The sequence below is a fragment of the Plectropomus leopardus genome, chromosome 14, assembly GCF_026936395.1.
Source record: "Plectropomus leopardus strain MGB_pleo_1.0 chromosome 14, ASM2693639v1, whole genome shotgun sequence".
Classification (NCBI taxonomy): Eukaryota; Metazoa; Chordata; class Actinopteri; order Perciformes; family Serranidae; genus Plectropomus; species Plectropomus leopardus.
Window position 1 is genome coordinate 23,127,899 of NC_142189.1, and position 18,080 is coordinate 23,145,978.

The window sequence follows — 18,080 nt, forward strand, 5'->3', positions numbered from 1 at the left end:
ACATGGCCAGGAGGGAGCACAGGGCCTGGGCGGGCGACTGGTCCCGCATGAAGAGCTCGATTAATGTGGTGAGGTAGAAGCACGGCCGTGGATCTTCATTGTTCGCCGTTGGGGCTACAATCGATATGGCGACTGTCTCGGCTGCGCCAGGTACTGCTGGTGCAGTCATTCCAGCCAGATCCAGGTCATGTTGGACCCGGGTCCCTGTTGGTCCCTCCGTCTTTTTACGTTTTTATCTTCAGCTCTGTCTTTCCAACTTGTTTACAATGGAGCGGACTGACGAGACAGGTCTGCATTAACTGGGCTGACAGCTGTAAGCCCAGATTATTAGCCTGCTCACCGCCAGATGGCAACTGATGGGCTTAGTCATAACACACACACCTCCCTAAATCACCCCCCACCTCAAACTCCCATCCCACAGACAGACACACACACACACACACACACACACACACACACAAGTAAAGTAGATTCTCTTAAGTTTAGGAAAGCGATGGTTGTTGCTCCGAGGAAGATTGGGATCCTATTTGAAGAAGATGATACAACCTAATATCCGCAGGCATCTACCGTATCCTTTTGAAGTCTAGAAGTCACGATAAGAGGAGAAAAGAAACTGCATAATTCAACTTTCTGTTAGACGCACAATTTAAAAAAGTGTTAAAACACCTCTCAGACTCCTCTCACCCACTGAGACTAATGAAAAAGGACGAGTGAGACCAGAGGAAAAAGAGAAAGAGGTAATAAAAACAGCCCAAATGTTGCCGTTCACTAATGCCTTCATTTAATTCACTGTTTGAATCAACTGAATCAAATCTCTCTTATTGACAGCCAGCCAGGGGACAGTTCCATCCATACCTCTCTTCATAGGTCCATTTAAATGCTCTTACTGAAACATCTAGTCTGGAAAACAGCAAAGAGGCTTAATATGTCTGTCTGCTGTTTAACCTTTGGCTACTTAACAATGTGTGAAAAATATGACTGCTATTTTTGGACGAGTTTACTAAAGTATCATGGCAGTGGTCCGACAGCAAGCCATGATTTGATAAATACAATAAATAGGACAATAATTATTTTCCATAACTTTGCGCAACTCAAAAAAATTCTGCCAATGCACTTAAGCAGGGCTGCAAATAATGGTTGTTTTCATTATCTGCTAACCTGACCTGACTTTTTTTTCTTGATTGAGTAATCATTTGATCTAAAAGATGTAAACAAGAGTGGGGGGCTTTTTCCTAGAGAAATCTAATATAAATGAGTAAATGTCCTTCTGTTGGCCTAAAATTCAATTCAAAGGATGGAAAACCAGATTTATTTAGAATTAATGGGGATCCTTGATTTGCAGTTAGAGCAGCTTAGATTATCATCGCATTGATTCAAATGCAGCAGATTTGTCAGATAAACATTCTTTCTGCAAACTCTACCCCAGCATAGTCTAACAAAAATAGGTTTCAAGATTAGAAATGCTGTTTATGCCAAATTCTTACCCTACCTATGTTACGTAACTTAAAAATAGTAACATCAGATCATTTTTGCCTCTTTTTAGCTTTCGGGAGTGAAAAATAGTCATCCTCAACGTTTGTTGTGTTATAGTTTCAGGGTGATGGAGACAGTTGGAGAACAATTAGATACAAAATAGGGTGTAGGCTCTACAGGATGATTTTTCTTTTCCCTTGGCAACTATCATGTTTTCACAAATGATGTTCAGATTTTTAGACATTTTATTATGTAAAATGGCTTGAAAAATAGTGCATCTAGTTGCTGGGATGTCACCTGGGTCCACACCTTAAAATCTAGCCACACCACAGAGCTGACTGACTTGTCTGGCACTGTGACATGAAATAGCAGTTTTTGGTTGATTCAGGTGGATACATTACTCTCTAGTGACTGGTTAGGGAAAATTGAATCCCTGTCTCCATGGAAATCTGTTAGATGATGAAAACAGAGTGTAACAGTCCTGTCTGATATCAGGCAAGCCATAAAGGGGGAAAAAAACTCTCCCTGGAAGGGAGCTTCCCCCGATTGTTTACATTGTCTGGCTCCACCCCTGTTAAACGACAAGAAGTGAAAAATGTTCCTCACAATTTCCTAAATAACTATTCAAACTGTCAAACTGAGAAGCTGGAATCAGTGACATTTAGGCATTTATACAATAATAATTCAATTCAATTTTCTATTGATTAATTGTTTCAGCAGCCTTCAAGACATCCTGGTGTGTTCCTCTGTGTGTGCATGGATGCATGCATGTGTGTGAGCTCCCTGCAGAGAACTGGTGCCATGTGGTGAAACCAGACCATGCCAGATTACTTCCCACGTCCTTCCATCTGTCTGCTGGGATCACCCAGTACTCTATGAATGTGTGCGTGTTCACATGTATGCATGTGAATGTGTTGACGGCCTACGAGCCAACAAATCCCCATCCTGCCTTTCAGTTGATAAAGTAGTAGAGATTAGGCAAGGCATGGCAAGGCATAAACAAAATGGATGCAGCTATTACAGTTTTGACTGTACACATTCTTATGACTGCATTACTTCACTATTGCAGTGCAATGCGTGTCAAATCCATTCAATTTGACGGGCCTTGTGGGAGTTTTGTGGGACCAATTTAGTTGACGTCTGCAATCGATTGGTTAAGCTCATAATGGTACCACAACACTGCGTTAAACCAATTACTATGGTGCTCTATAGCCAAATGTATCATTAAGTAACTCACACACACAGGAATCGCAATCAGTAACTCAATGGTAAACAACATTGATAACTGTGCCTAGTAAGCACTTCACCTCAACACACACACACACACACACACACACACACACACACACACACAGCTTTCTCTTGTGTAATAAGTGCAAATTGGAATGCAACGGACCAATTAATCAAAGGTAGTCAGTCTAGTGAGGCGGCCGATGACAAGGTGTGACAAGAGGCTTGAAATTAGTCCTTCCCTTCCATCCATCTCTATTGACTTTCAGCACGCTGTGTGCACACGTGTGCGTCTATATGCTTATACATGGCTGATTTTCTACCCGGTGACTCGATTTCTTTCTCCCTGCCCCAGAGAACAAACTGATGGCCGTGTGGTGATTAAATTCCGCTCTTCGTGACAGCAAAAATCTGATTTACCAGCTCCAATATCTCACCCTGAGTTTTTTCTCTTTGTATCGCCTTCACAGTGGCTGACTCTCCGTGATGGAGACGGGGAGCTTTTTCTGCTTTTGTGCCTCAAATGTGCACAGTGAAATAAGCACATACACTCATACCCCCCCTACACACACACACACCTATCTTCCATTCATTCCTCAGTAACAGACAAACGGCAGGGAGCTGAGCAGCAGCAGTGGTGCAGTGCAGATCCCAGCACAGTGGGACTGACTCGTGTCGCCGGGCAAACAAAAAGAGACGAACAGAGCTGGAATAGAGAGGAGAAGAAGAGGGCAAGTCGTCCTTTCTAATCCTCCTCCGGGCTGACCTCGGGTCAAACACTCAACGGCATCTTCTGACTCTGACTATTAGAATAAAGCTGCAGCAATTAGAGATGCTTTCTGGATATTTGGCCTGGATTTACTATCAATGAATCATTGATGGAATAAGCACAACATGACTGCCTATTCTATTTTTTCTTGTAGCTCATATTACATAACGATCAGTAAAAGTGTGCCAAACATGCTCTCACACTGTTGACAACAAAGGACCCAAAATATATGTTAAATGCTTTGAGAGAAGGTCAATATGCATGAACGCACGTGCATTCACTCTCAGGCTTCCAGCCACATCTACATCATTAACATGAGGCTCTTTGTGATGACCACACACACTCATTACTGCTCTCGATAAACACCGGCGTACACACTATTACATTACCACGGCTCTGAGGCAGAAATTCCCAACGGGACAGGCTCATGCTCAGTTTAATGACTTCAATAAAGTTGGTTTACATATCAAAAACCTGACCGGATATTCGACAACAGACAGGACAGAAATAGACATGCAATCTGCCATAAATAATCAGGGACATTTGGCATATTTATAGAGAGGATATTTCTCTAAAACTGATACCAGAGGGAATTTCGAGGACTGTATTGATTGTAAAATATTGTGTTTAAAAAACAAAGCTAAAACTCTGAGACAGAGACGAGCACAAGCAATATGTCACAAGTAAGAAGATTCCTGCCTGTCTTAAATATAAGAAACTACTGTAGCTCTTGTTATGATGACAGATATGTCTGAGTGAAGGTGACGATGACAGAAGTATATTAGACAACTGTTTCTTCTGAGAGATTTGGTTTTGCCCCCAGGCATTCATGTGTTTGTGTGCAGAAGGCAGTGGGAGTGTGACACAGCCCTTTCTCTCAGTCTGCATCCCGTCTGCATGACAGTAATAAGCTGTGTTTATACCGGTGGCTATGATGGAGTATCCTAATTATGGTAATGCTAAGAATTGGTGCCAGTCTGGTTTCTGACAGCCCCACAGCTGCCATTGTGAGTGGGCTCAACACACACGCATACATTCGACAATGTACACACTTTTACTCACACAAACAAACTTACGAAAACACTTTCTTTCTGGCACGCGCACACACTCTCGTGTCCCTCCTACCTTGCTGTGCTGAACAGGCCTGTGTGCGTAGTGGGAGTGACCGTTCTCCAGTCCTACACACAGGGACTTGGCACCATCATCTGCAGTGCACACATCTGGAGAGAGAGGACATTTTTAACATTAGGCGTCACTCCATGTGTGTGTGTGACAGTGTTTTATGCTGATACCACCCATCACTGCATCTGTGCCACAGCGGTTTTCACTGAAGCACATCTTTCTACTAACCACAATACACAAACAATGCTGCCTAGTTATAGTCTCAAACCATCATGGGCGCCTGCCAGTCGCACTGAACTTAAATATATCTCCAGTCTAAAAATGGCAACAGCATTCAGTCATCTCGAAAAAGACAAAGTTGGCAGTCCTAACTAAAGACTCTGTTATCGCTTGCCTTAGAAGTGTTTTGAAGATAAAGTTCTCTAATAAAATGTATATTTGCATATAAACCGTCCGAACAGAATGACATCATAAGATTAACTGCGTGTTGTGAAAACCAGATTTTTGGCTACTTGTCTTTAAATCCAAGGTCCTGAGGACAAACTCTCTAGCAGTTGGCACATGAAAAAGACTTTATTCCTGATTATAGCCCGGGAGGCGGGCCAACATGCCAGCGGGAAACAAAAGAAAACTTCTGGACCTCCCGTGGAGCTAAACTTCTCCTTTTTGAGATGCCATTCACTGTCAACCGAATGTCTTTGTGATGGCACAGAGTTACAAAAGATATCTAGTTATCTGGATTTCTTCTCTTGTCTTGTACATTTGCCTCAGTCTGAATTAATCCACATGACAGTTTCCTTTAAGGAATGCCATCATGCAATCATTTGTGTAATGTGTGTCAGACAAGTGTTAATTCCCCACTGTGGGCTTTTTACCTCCCTGCCTCCTTATCAGCCTGCCTGGGATCACATGCCCTCTAGAGACGGCGAGGAAAACTGCAGGCACTTTGATCACACCACTCTCTGTAATGAGGCCCTCAAGTCATTAATCCCTTTGTGTTCAATTACGGCTGCAGTGGAGGAAACGCTAATGAATTACAATCATTAAGGATGACGCCTGATTTTTGTCCTTTGTCTGAAACCGATTCTTTGTTTTGACTGTTTTTGTGAATGCCAATCAACAAGAAAATAATTATAAAGGTAAACTTTGGCTAGTCTGCAAGTCATGGTATTCACTTTTACCCAATTTACAGAGTCTCTGTTCACTCTAAATTTCTCATAAACTCTAAAAATAACCATCAACAAATCTGAATTGTTGTGAAAACAAAACTTGTCTCTCTGCTCTTTTTAGAACCTGTACACTTTCATTACTGGGTCCCCCACACAATCTTTTATTGGTGGCTGTGGGCCACGATTAACACATCTGACATATATTGATTTTCTATTTTTGGAGCTGGATTGATCATTAGGAGTGCTGTTGAAATACTGACTTTCTGTTTTTCATTTCACCGCACTCTCGGAGCACAGAGCACAGTGAAACTTTGCCGTTCATTGTCACTGCGTCTAAAAGTTTGCATTCACTTGCAGCAGCTGCTCCTCTCATCCATTGATCTGATCAGCTCTGAACAGATCGACAGATCAGTTATCTGCCCTGCAAGTCACAAACTCCTGTAGAGGAAAAAAATAACTCATGGAAAGCTCTGTCTGCTCTGCATTCACAAACTTGCAAAAACTTCCATCTTCTGAGAGGGGACACAGAATGGTACAAAGGGACACAGACAAATTTAAAAGGAAAAAAATGGCCTGCTGTTTTGGATCTTGCCTGATAACACCAAAACAAAATTCTGTAACTGTATTTTCAAATTGAGGTCATAATTGAGACCATAATCTAATCTGAGACCATATTAACTGAACCAACTGTAGAAATGTACCAATGTACTTAAACTAATTGATACCACAGATCATTTTCTTCGGTAGAGCTGGGTTTCTCTTACCTTTTAGAGGGAGGCTTGCACAAACAAGACGTATCTAAGTATCAGCTGTGTTTGTCCGGCAACATAGACGACCTTAGTGTTCAATTCTGACACCTCCGCAGTGCAGTGAGATTAAACCAAGCTGACAGGATACTATACATTCACAGCGATAATGAGCCCTCTGCGGTCAAAAGCCCCTTCTGGATTTTCCTCTCCCTCAGGATGCACAGAGCTGTGAAACTTCATCTGGAGTTCTTTTCTACTGCTTTTCTTCTTTTGACTTTTGACAGTTTAGAGAGTCTCTTATGAGGAAGTAGAGATCGGACTGAGATGTGAACTGGAGCGGAAACATGCTGACTGTGTTGTGGTTTAGGTGACAAGACTACATACTTTCTGAACAAATACTGCTAATGTGAGAAACTGACCACTGAGAAACAGAGAACAGAGTGAAAAGACATCACAAAGACAAATCTACCTGGATGTAACTAATTTAAAAACCAACCACACAAAGAGACGCAATGCATGCCAGCAACACAAAACAAAACTGGACGGCTAGACTGGGCTTGAACTCTGAGCGGTGGCTGTTCACAGGAAGAATGACACAACTCGCTTGCAGAGAAAATTGTTAAACCGATGGCTCATGTGTACACAGAACTGAGAGCACTTCCCTGAAGGGTGTGCCAAGCATTTCACAGAAGCTCCAGTTTCTCTCTTTCTTTTTCTCTCTCACCATCTGTCTAACTAAAGAGTATCAAGATCAAATTCACTTTCAATTGTGCTGTTAAGTGTTTCCATTAGGTAAAAATCTATAGCCATTCTGTACAAACACATCCTCACTAATGAGTGCATCTACACGTGTTTAGCTGGTTAAGAGGATTTGTGTGTGATTTAATGTGGGTTTAAGCACCTGAGGAGGACATGGCTCGCTGGTGCTTGCTGCGAACTTCCTGGTTGTGTTGGAGAGGAAGGGTCCGGTGGCTGGAGGTTAGCGGCACGGGTCCATCCCGCCTTAGAGTCAAGTGCAGAGTTTGTTCAGCAAACAGTGTCTGGATCAAAGCCAGATCCAGGCCCGACACACTCCGGCCGTTCAGCACCAGGATCTCATCGCCTGGACGCAGTCCTAGGAACAAGTGTGTTTTAGAAAAAGCTGGCAGTGTTTCACCTCCGATTTTCACCAGCAATGGTGATAAAGTGTGTGACTTTTATTTTGTGCCACAGTAAGATATTTCAAACAAATGGCTTTAGATACATATTTGTACACAGTTGTACATGCTAAATTATGTTTAATAAATGCTTCTCATATGCTATTAAAATCATGTATGCACGTTAGGGCAGATGAAAGATTTCACACTTGTGTTTTATTCATTATTGTAACTCTAAAACTGCTTGTAAAAACAACAAATGACTGTTAAGAAGTAGAAGACATATATAAGTTACCTACATAAAATATGAGCGATGACATCAAAACCAAAAAAATGTTTCAACAGTTCCTGGTCCCCTCTCATCAACCCTTCCTTTCCAGTTACAGAGACAAAACGACTCAAATTCTGAAGAAATGCAGATGTGAAAGAGCTGATGTACATAAAGATGCAAAGTCAAAACAAATCTAAATGTAAACGCTGCCAGAAAACAGTGGAGTGTATTGCAGCCTCAGTGGAGTGTTCAGTGGGTTTTGTGTGTGTGTTTTTGTGTGTGTGTGTGTGTGTGTGTGTGTGTGAGCAAGGACAGAGAGAGACGGTGTGTCTGCACTCAGGACAGGCAGGTGAGCTGGACACCAGGTTCGAAGTAAACCATGAATGTAACAGCGATGGTCAGTGTTACCTTCAGGTTGTCAGAATTGTTTCATTTGTTTGTCAGACTTCTACTGCAGAACTGAAGGTATTTTGTGTAGAGATATCTCCTTGCGTATTTTGCGTCACCTGATCGGCCTTCGGACTATTTAAAACAAGTATCAGCTGAAAACATTTGGTGGCCGATCAATCAGAGCACCCTTATCTGGGGTTTTTGATTTATAATCTCTGCCTCTCCGTAAGTCTAGCTGCTGTGGCAGCAGTAGCTCAGTCCAGAGGGACTTGACTGGAGAATTTGAGTGTTGGCGGTTCAAATCCCTGTATGGACCAAGACTGGAGTGTGGACTGGTAGCTGGAGAGGTGCCAGGTCACCTTCTTGGCATTGCTGAGGTGCCTCTGAGCAAGTCACCTAATACCCCGCCCCCACCCACCAGTGCTTGGGGCGCCTGTCGATGGGCAGTCACTTCACTATCACTTCTCTTCGATCAGTGCATGTATATAGCTTCTGTTTGTGCATGTGTGTGTATTTCTAGCCTGTGTGTATGAAAATATTGACTTCCCCTTTGGGGATTTATAGAACATATCTTCTTCTTCCTCTAAGCTGAGATAGTGATGTAATTTTGTATGAGGAGAATTAGATATAGCAGCAATACTGCTAAATGCATGCAGGGAAACACTGTGGTAAAGCCACACAGAACAATGCGTGATAACTTTTTACAATAATTTTTGTCATTCTTAAGCAAGCAGTCACCTTCGTTGAATGCCATGTCATCAGGAAGGACTTCACTGACAAAAATCCTGCTGTTTTTCTGGCTGTCAATGTGTCCTGTTACTGCAAAACCTGGTGGGTGGAAGAAAACAAACATGAAGACAAATGGAGACAGACAAAGACTGACAGAAGGATGACATAGAGGATCGTTGCGTGCACATAAAATTACAGACACAACTAAATCCGTCCACTCATGTAGCCGACTCACCAAAGTCTCCAGTGCCGCTCGGCCTGCTCATGTGCAACATAAACACATTAGCTTGGACCACCTCCAGCTGATCATTGACCTGCAGGGTGATATCAATACACATTAAACAAAGAGCAGATAATGAAGAGCACTGTGTATCTATGTGTGATTTTGCAGGTTTTCCCTCCTCACCACATCGCGGAGGAGCTCTCCAAGAGCCATGTATCGAACCTCCACACCCTGCCCCAGTGCTCGCCTGTGCAGTCGGAGGCAGTGCAGGCCCGGGTCCAGCTGTTTCACCTGTTTACACAAGAGTCCGTAATGTTCAGTGGCCTGTATGCACAAAATCATGCGACATGTTTCATGCACCAACACTTAGACAGCTGCTGCGTGGCTGTGGCGTAAATTATTCACCGACTTTACACTTTGTGATGAGTAATTTGCGGTAAACAAAAAAGCTTTGCCCCAGAGAATGAGGTGTGTGTTGGTCCATCCATGTGCATTCATTGTGAGGTGACTGTGTGAAGTGAGACAGTGAATGAATAGGTGTGTTATTTCAAGCCCATGAGAGATTAAAATAACCAACTCTGCTGCTACAGATGCTCCAACAAAAGAATGTTTCCATTAACAAGACCACACCTGACATAGCTGAAAATGTGTAACTTAAATTACCTTTGTATTTCCATGTGAATTCACAAATTGGCTTCAGTTGTTTCAAAAGCATGACAAGAAGGTGAGCAATTATAAAAGAAACGGCCAGAAACAATTAGCAAGAAATTAGTGAAAAGTTAAAGGAAAATTACCCCCCCAAAAACAAAAATGAAAATGAATTTAAACTGTAACATTATTTCAAATATAGAAGATTTATAAATATAATTTTCTGGACATTTTTTGTTAGTTTTTTGTCATATTTTACAATAACATTTATAATAATCTAATTTTGAGGTTGTTTTGTCATTGTTTTTGAAATTTATGAGACTTTTCTTGCAAAGATGCACATTGCATTTGTTTCCCTGTGTATTCAAAAGACATCAACCCAATTTTCTAAGGTTTTAAAGGTTTAAATGTTCGTTAAAGGGGGTTAAAGGGTTAAGTATGAACAGCAGGATTATGAAAAATAAATTTAAGTCTACTAGACAACTAAATCCAAATGACATCCCAGCTTTTTGTTTGTTTTGTCAGGATTATTGTCCTCTCATTGCAGTGGCATGTCATCATTTCTCTCCAACCCAACCTTGCAGGCTGCAGAGAGAAGGTCGGCGGCTGTCTGGTCCCTTCTGACAGGAACTTGGACTGTCAGGCCGTCTGGCATGTAGACACACGTCAGCACAGCGTCTGTGGCACTACTGATGCTGTCCCACACACCGCCCTCGGGGGGCGACAAAGAGTAGATACTGGCCAGCATGTCCAGCCTCTGTAGGAGAGGGCAAGAAGGAAGGAGGGTGAGGGAAGATGAAAAGGAAGAGCAGCATTAGATAAAAATGAAGGACGGAGTAAACAGAGAAGGGGAAGGAGGGGTGAGAGAGAGAGAGAGCGGCAGACTTTGAGTAACAGCACACAAATCGATACAGTTCCATTAGTCTAAATGCTTGGCTGTGGATCAAGCAGCGGAGCAAAGATGTCATACAATTAGCCTTTCAGAAATTCATTTGACAACATAGACGGCAGTTGCTCCACATAATAGTCATCATAATGGCCGTGTACACAAGCAGATTGGCAAGGGTCGCCTGGCAGGTCTAGACGTCCAGATGATATCTGCACATTTATTTGGTTTGAAAAGCCACAAGAGTCATTTTGACTCAAGTGATGTATCGCGACGATTTACTTTAAAATCAGTCAAACTTTCAGATCAGCCATTTGTGGGTAATTATTTGTTGGTGGAGGTTTGAGCTGGGTATTAACGCAAAGGGGGGGGGTTAGTTTAGCCTACTGCTCAGCTTCACAGGCAGCCATTTGGGGGTTTTGGTTGCGACTCTGTGTCTCTGGAGGGAAAAGCGCCGCTGCTGCATTGAGGGGCTGTGGGAGACGCCACACTGCAGCCTAACACCGCAATTATCAAGGCCCCAGATCTGGAGGAAAGGCTCAATCACACCAAATGTACTGAAACTTTAGGGTTGAAGAAGCCGGCGACTCAGCACTTCTGACAATATGAGCTCTCGGTTAAACTAAGACACGGAACCGAGAGGGATAATTGCATAAGTGAATAGGTCTGGGTGTATAGTGATGTTTTAAAGACATTATGGGATCATAAAAAATGTTGAGTGGTGCATGTGAATGTGTGTTTTTGTATGTTTATGTGTGTGTGTGTGTGTGTGTGTGTGTGTGTGTGTGTGTGTGTGTGTGTGTGTGTGTGTGTTCGTGTGTCTGTCTGTTGATGCATCACCTCACGAGGAAAAAGACCTTTTTTTTCCTGCCAGACAAAAAGCCTTAAAGGCGTCCAATTCAATGCATCACTTCACTCCACACACAAATGCACTCAGTTCTCACTGTAGCTCAAATAAACATAGGCACACAAACAAACATTTGCCTAATTTGTCATCTAAATGTCCCCATGACTAGTCTGCTTCAGTGCCAAAATAAAGGCCACCAATGTTATTACCAAAATGTTCCCTAACCTGTCGGGATGGAGGAACAACAAGGTGCCACTTCACCCACCTCTGCCTGCGTATTAGGGATGTGAGGTCATGCTTACAAATGGAGGATAAAAAAAAACAAGCCGTCATGGCAACTGGTTGCATAACCGCCCTGTTTGTGTCCCAGCGACATGGCGTGACCGGAAAACTAAGATTTGGTCTCCTACGTTGACCCGACCAGCGGCTGACTAACACTGTACACTCATTCATGGTCGCAGAGGGTTGTAACGGCGACGACGGTTGCCTGGTTCCATCAGCGGCTGCCAAGAGTACGGTCCAGGCACGCGTTGGACTTCAACAAGTGCTCTGTGTGGTGAGTGTGTGTGCTGTATTTATGTTTGCATTCAGCCAAATAATTCAATACTTCAGTCTTTCCCCTCAAGTGTGGAAATTATTTCCGAGCAGGCCGTCCTCCACCCCGCAGCTTCTAAAGATGGAACGTGGAGTAACGGACAGTTTAGTGGCCACTGCTCTTATACACCCTTTCTGTTCCACTCAGTAACTGGGCGGGTAACACAAATGTTAGAGTCCTGCTTTAAAAAGATGGAGTGACCATGAAGAAGAAACAGAAGACAATTTTAGTCAATTTTCCTGCATTATATCTATTTAAAGGGCATTACTCTTCATTTCCTCAAAGCTCCACCCAAGATTCCTCTTTCCACTGATGTGACACATTTTCCCCGACACCCACAAAGTGACAATAATGACCATCCCTACTGGCTAACACTGCTGCCAGTAACTCTAGTTAAGGCAGAGGTGTGTATTCATGGGTAGTGGAGTGTGGCGAGAGGTGGTGACACGTGGAGCGGGATCAGTATGTCACAGACCAGAGACGTGGGATCGTGATCACCAGCTAATAAAAATTCTAAACGAGAGAGAGAGAGAACACTCTTCTCATGAAAAAAGGAAAGGAACATGAAAGCAAAGATCCTAAATCTTATCCTTTAACCATATTTCCATAACCCTGCTCAACAGAAGGAGACATTTGTATGCATTTCAATTATGTGAATTTCTCATAAGTGAGTGTGAGAATGTTGCATAAAAGGAGCAGTGTGTAGGATTTTGTGGCATTAAGCAGTGAGGATTGCAGAGTGCAAGCAGCTGAATCTTATCCAATGTGCCTAGAATGAGCTCCCGGTTAGGATTCCTTCAGCATTCATTGTTCATTAGATCTTTATTGGGAGCCAAATTATAAATTAGGCAGCTGTCACAGACCCCTTTTCTCTGATAACTTCTCATGTGCTCATCTTTTTTCTTTAGTAACTTAGGATCCACATGTTCAGGAGATTTTTACCAGGGGTCAAATGATCTACATTCGTCTCCTCCTCTCCAAAACACATTTCACTTTACAAATCATTGTTTCTCTGCTGTATGGCTCGTCTCAGATCGGCCGCTGGCCCAACATCTGCTAATGTGTGATGAGCTCATCCCTTTCTCTAAAAACTTAAAGATCCGCATGTTTATAAGATGTTTTACCCAGAGCTGAAATATCCGCAGGGGGTCTCTTGCTCTCCAAAACAAACCTATCAGGTGATTAAAACCAGTAAGAACACTGTTTCAGCTTCTTCTTCTTCTTCTTCTTCTTCTTCAAAGCTGTTTGGCTAATCTCAGACAGGCCACTAGCACAGCACCTGCTTATGTGTGATGAGCTCACCTATTTCTCCGATAACTTAAGATCCAGATGTTTGGGAGGTTTTAACAGGAGCTGAATTACCCATATTGGTCTCCTCCTCTCCAAAACAAAAAGATACAGTGATTTCAACCAGTAAAAAAAAAAAACAAAGCAGTTTAAAGTTCCAAATCAATGTTTTTTTCCAACGCTGTTCAGCTCATTGCAGAGTGGCTGCTAACAACCATGGCCAATCTGAAACCTAATGGCCCTATCTGGACCCAGTGTTCAGTTTGTCTATTCTGGGCTACTGTAAAAACGTGGCTGTGCAACATGGTGATCTCTGTGGATAAGGACTCACTCCCTATGTAGACATACAGGGCTCATTTTAAGGTAATGATACACCACCATTTATATTTTCAGTTGATTGTTTTAAGAAAACATTGTTACTACATAATCCTCCATTTCTGCCCATATATACACCTAAATCCTACACACTGGAGTAAAGTTTACTGTTTAAGTAAGGAAGTGATATCAATTTTTCTTGCAGTCAAAACACATTTATTAACTCCGCTGCTGAGTTAAGGAGTGGGTGGATGGAGGATTTGAAGAGCAAATGTCATTCAGTGTGAAGCTCTATGGAGGCCAATATAGCCTCAATGTTACTGACAGGTTCCATATAGATGTTTATCTCTCTTAGCTTTATGCAGCAGTCACGACCTACAGCTGCAGCGTCATCAGCACACCATCAGCCTGTTAAAGTATAGCTGGCTAGTTAAAATCGTGTAGAAGGGACAGTAAGTGCATTCGAAACTATCACAAATTGTCAGACACTATACGAGAGAGCTCATCAGCGATGCGGCTACGACGATGCTTGGGCAACAGGCACACACATAGATAACACCCTTCACTTGACTTCACTTCAAAGGATTAGTGCGAGATGATTGCTTATTATAGTAATTCTAGGGATTTGAGACAACAGGAGCAAAGTCATCAAGACAGAGATGAAGTCCTGTTTGTGTCTGCAAAAATCAATACGGCTATGCCATCCGATCTCACTCTCTGCTTTTCCCTACTTCCCACCCTGAAGAGACTTAATCCCCACTAAATCGAACAGATTCTACAGACGAGCTGTTTTCCACATCCAGATCTTGGAAAGACCAAAACATACAACCAAAGGGGAGGGGTTTTAAGAAACATTAAAGCCCCGACCCAATGAAGGCCATTATTGTTTCCTCACACCACTTCCTGTTCCGAGTCCATTTCTAGGTCCTTAATGGGGGAAGTTTCAACACTCGCCACATTCACCACATTATGAATCATAGCATCCTGTGGAACAGCAATCTTCAACGCCCGTCCTGCTCTGTCTAAAAGCGTCCATTATCCTCATCTGTCAGTACCAGACTTCATCTGTTCGTCCTGAAAGGCTTTGATAAGATTTAAATTGACAGGACAATCAGGAAAAGATATTCATGAAAATGCTTCCGCTTATGGATATTTGTGAAAGAATCCACATTCGCTTGCTTTCTTTTCACAGGACATTGGCTCATCTGCCAAACAGCTCTATTTTAAGTTATCTGTGAGCGTCAAAGCCCCCGCAAAATGACTCCTTTCACTATCAAGATTTGATCCATTTAGTTTGATAAAATTTGCAAAGACCGAAAGAGCCAAAAAATTAAATTATTTGATCACTATTCAAGCTAGCAAAGTGCTAAAATCGCAGTCAGCCACTCCACCAGCGAAAGTTAACCGTGCGGGCACAGTCCACCGCCGTAAGTCTGTAGCGCGCATGCTTTGTGGGCCTGGTGATGCTGAGGCTTCAGGTACTCTCGTATCACGGAAATAAGAGTGTTGTTTGCTTCATGCGCTACTGAACAGCTCTCATGGGAATGAACAGGGCCTCACCTCCATGGCTGTATCCAGATCTTTGTAATACATCCATGGGCTGGAGCTGAAACCTCAATCATTATTTCACACTTGCTTAATCTAGGCATGTAACCACCCAATAACCTGCGAATGCTGCAGCTTCATGCCCGGCTGCTCAGATGGCCAGAATAGACACTCGCCCATCATTCAAACACTTTTACCATAAACCCGTACACCCACACTTTCCAGCACTTCTGGTCAACATATCAACTCAACACTCTCCATTAACTCAATTATGCCGTGAATTTGACGCCTGTCCACAGCAGAGTTTAACACGGCGTAAAAGTCTCCTGTCAGATATGCTTTCGATTTCTCTTTCAGACACCTGCAGATCAACATGAAAGGAATCTCTGCTTTGATCCCGTATAAGTAATACACACAGCCACACACACTTTCTGATCCCCTCACACACACCCTATGTGTAAAAATATCTTTACACAGCTCACTATCAAAGCCATGAAAGACAGCAGAGGTCAAAGTAAAGGCGGACATGTCTCTGCCACGGTGACTTCACGCTGGAACTGATAATTCAGCTCATAAAATGGTACCGCAGGATGGATGTGACAGATGGCAGAGGAATTTTTAAAAGATAAATCAAAGATCCACAAACCAAATAGGACAAAGTTACTCTGACTCACCTCGGTGCTCCTGGGGGGTAGGGCATGCGTTTGACCTCCAGCGTCGCTCTCAAAGATCTGAAAACCAAGAGACAGACAGTTAGAAGTACAGACAGAGGGGCACCACACTGTTTGACTCATAAGCGATTAAGTGCCCAGCCACTTCGGCAACACAATATTAGACACACACGGTGCTATTATTTAGTTAATTAAAAACTACGTGTGGCGAGTGCAGCGCTTTGATACTGGCTTCCAAACGGGGTCTGTGGCCTTTGAAGGTGCAAATGGTGGAAATACGCTGTGTGTGAGTGGAGGGGGGGGTATGTACGGACACTGAGTGGTTTCTGTGTAGCAGAGAGATGAAAGGGGGAACAGCCCAGTTACAGATGAGAGAGGGACGAGCACTTCCCCCTCCTTCTCCACATCCACATCCTACACATCCACCCCTCAGTGTAGAAATCTCTCCGTTCTTGATCCATTCCATCTTCCTCAGCCTCTCTTCTTTAGATCCTCTCCTCTGGCTTGTGATTGGAAGGCATGTTGTGTCAGGCTAAGCCCGGTGCTGGAGGTGACTCTGCAGCCTCAGAGGGCTTTAACATCTCTATAATAAAGCAGTGACACACAGCCATCCGTTATGTGAGGGTGGAAGTCCTGCCCTTGCTAAAACAGGGTGCAGTTATCAGATTTTGCTGTGATACTCTGTCATCGGGCATGGGAAGCATGATAGGTGACGTAGCGAGTGACAGAAATGGGGCAAAATGGGGCTTCCGGGTTGGACACCGACAAGATGGCAGCTTAGTTTTGGAGCTCCCGACTGCACCCTCTAGAAAGTCATTGAACTACCCCCAAGAAAGCGAAATTTCAACTTTATAGACTTTGTTAAAACGGGGGTAACGATGGACACCAGGCAGAAGGGCAAGAAGGGGACTCAGCAGCCAGAAATAAACGACGACGAAAGATCACGAGGTGACACGCAGACCACCGCTAGCAAACATGCTAATGTAATGCCAGGCGAGAGAGGGCTGATCTGGACTTGATCCTTCGGGAACTGAGGGGTTTTCGCCAGGACAACAAGCAACAGCTGGAGGACATTAAGGGGGAAATTTTAAAGACTAACGTAAGACTAGACGAGGCAGAAGAGCGAATAATGAAAGTCGAGGAACGAGTTCAAAACACTGAGGATATTTTAGCAGAAATGCTAAAGCTACACAACTCGCTAGATGCTAAAATAACCGACCAGGAGAGCCGTTCTAGACGTGAAAACATACGGATCTACGGGTCGCCGAGGAGCGAAAAGCAGTCTCAATCCATGACTTCGTTCGTGGAAAAGTTACTCCATGAAAATCTCGACATACCAGGCAGACGCCTTTGCAGCTGGAGAGAAGCGCGCAGCGGCGCTTTCGGTCCACAGCCACCTGAGGACGCAGCACCAAGATCCATCCTGGTGAGATTCCTCAGCTTCAAAACAAAGGATAATGTTCTCCGCGCAGCTTGGCAGAAAAGGGGCTTTACCTGGCAAGGGAGGCGAATAAATCTGGATGCGCGACTATGCACCGCGTATTCTTCAGAAAAGAAGGGCATATACAGAAATACGCAAGATCCTGAAGGATCGCCAGATCCCTTTCCAAACCCTGTACCCAGCGCGGCTTAAAGTCAAATATGATGAAACCGGATCTATGAGAGCGCCGAGGAAGCGGCAATTGACATGTCAAACAGAGGATACCGGTGGAGATCATCAAACCTCCAGAGACTCTGATGGACAAATTGCAGCAGCTGACGTGGGAGAGGAGCAACCAGCGAAGGAGAGCCGCGCATCCCACCCCAAACAAGAATCTAACTTCAAGGAGAGACTGCAGTCTTTCAGGCGGACCTCACCTCCAACAACTTAAGCTAAGATTGGTCGTTTTTATCTGGTAGATGGGCCCCCTTTTTGATGTTTTTCCCCCCAATGTTTGATGGATTGGGTAGGTGCATTTACAAATATAAAAACCTAAAATTAAATGGGGAAAAGGCTAATTACCTGGTTATTCTGGTTAATAATGT

At 43.4% G+C, this 18,080-nt stretch overlaps 1 protein-coding gene across 2 annotated transcripts in view; it reads right to left on the minus strand.

The window, feature by feature from the left end:
• The window catches only part of tiam2a (TIAM Rac1 associated GEF 2a), a 93,639-nt gene that overhangs the window by 23,406 nt on the left and 52,153 nt on the right, over nt 1-18,080 (minus strand). For both annotated transcript variants that reach the window (XM_042501511.2, XM_042501507.2), the window contains 7 exons: nt 16,059-16,115; nt 10,487-10,666; nt 9,445-9,552; nt 9,274-9,352; nt 9,048-9,137; nt 7,414-7,626; nt 4,598-4,692 (listed from right to left, as the gene is read on the minus strand). In XM_042501511.2, coding sequence (XP_042357445.2) covers nt 4,598-4,692; nt 7,414-7,626; nt 9,048-9,137; nt 9,274-9,352; nt 9,445-9,552; nt 10,487-10,666; nt 16,059-16,115 — 822 coding nt within the window. The remainder of the gene's footprint in view (nt 1-4,597; nt 4,693-7,413; nt 7,627-9,047; nt 9,138-9,273; nt 9,353-9,444; nt 9,553-10,486; nt 10,667-16,058; nt 16,116-18,080) is intronic.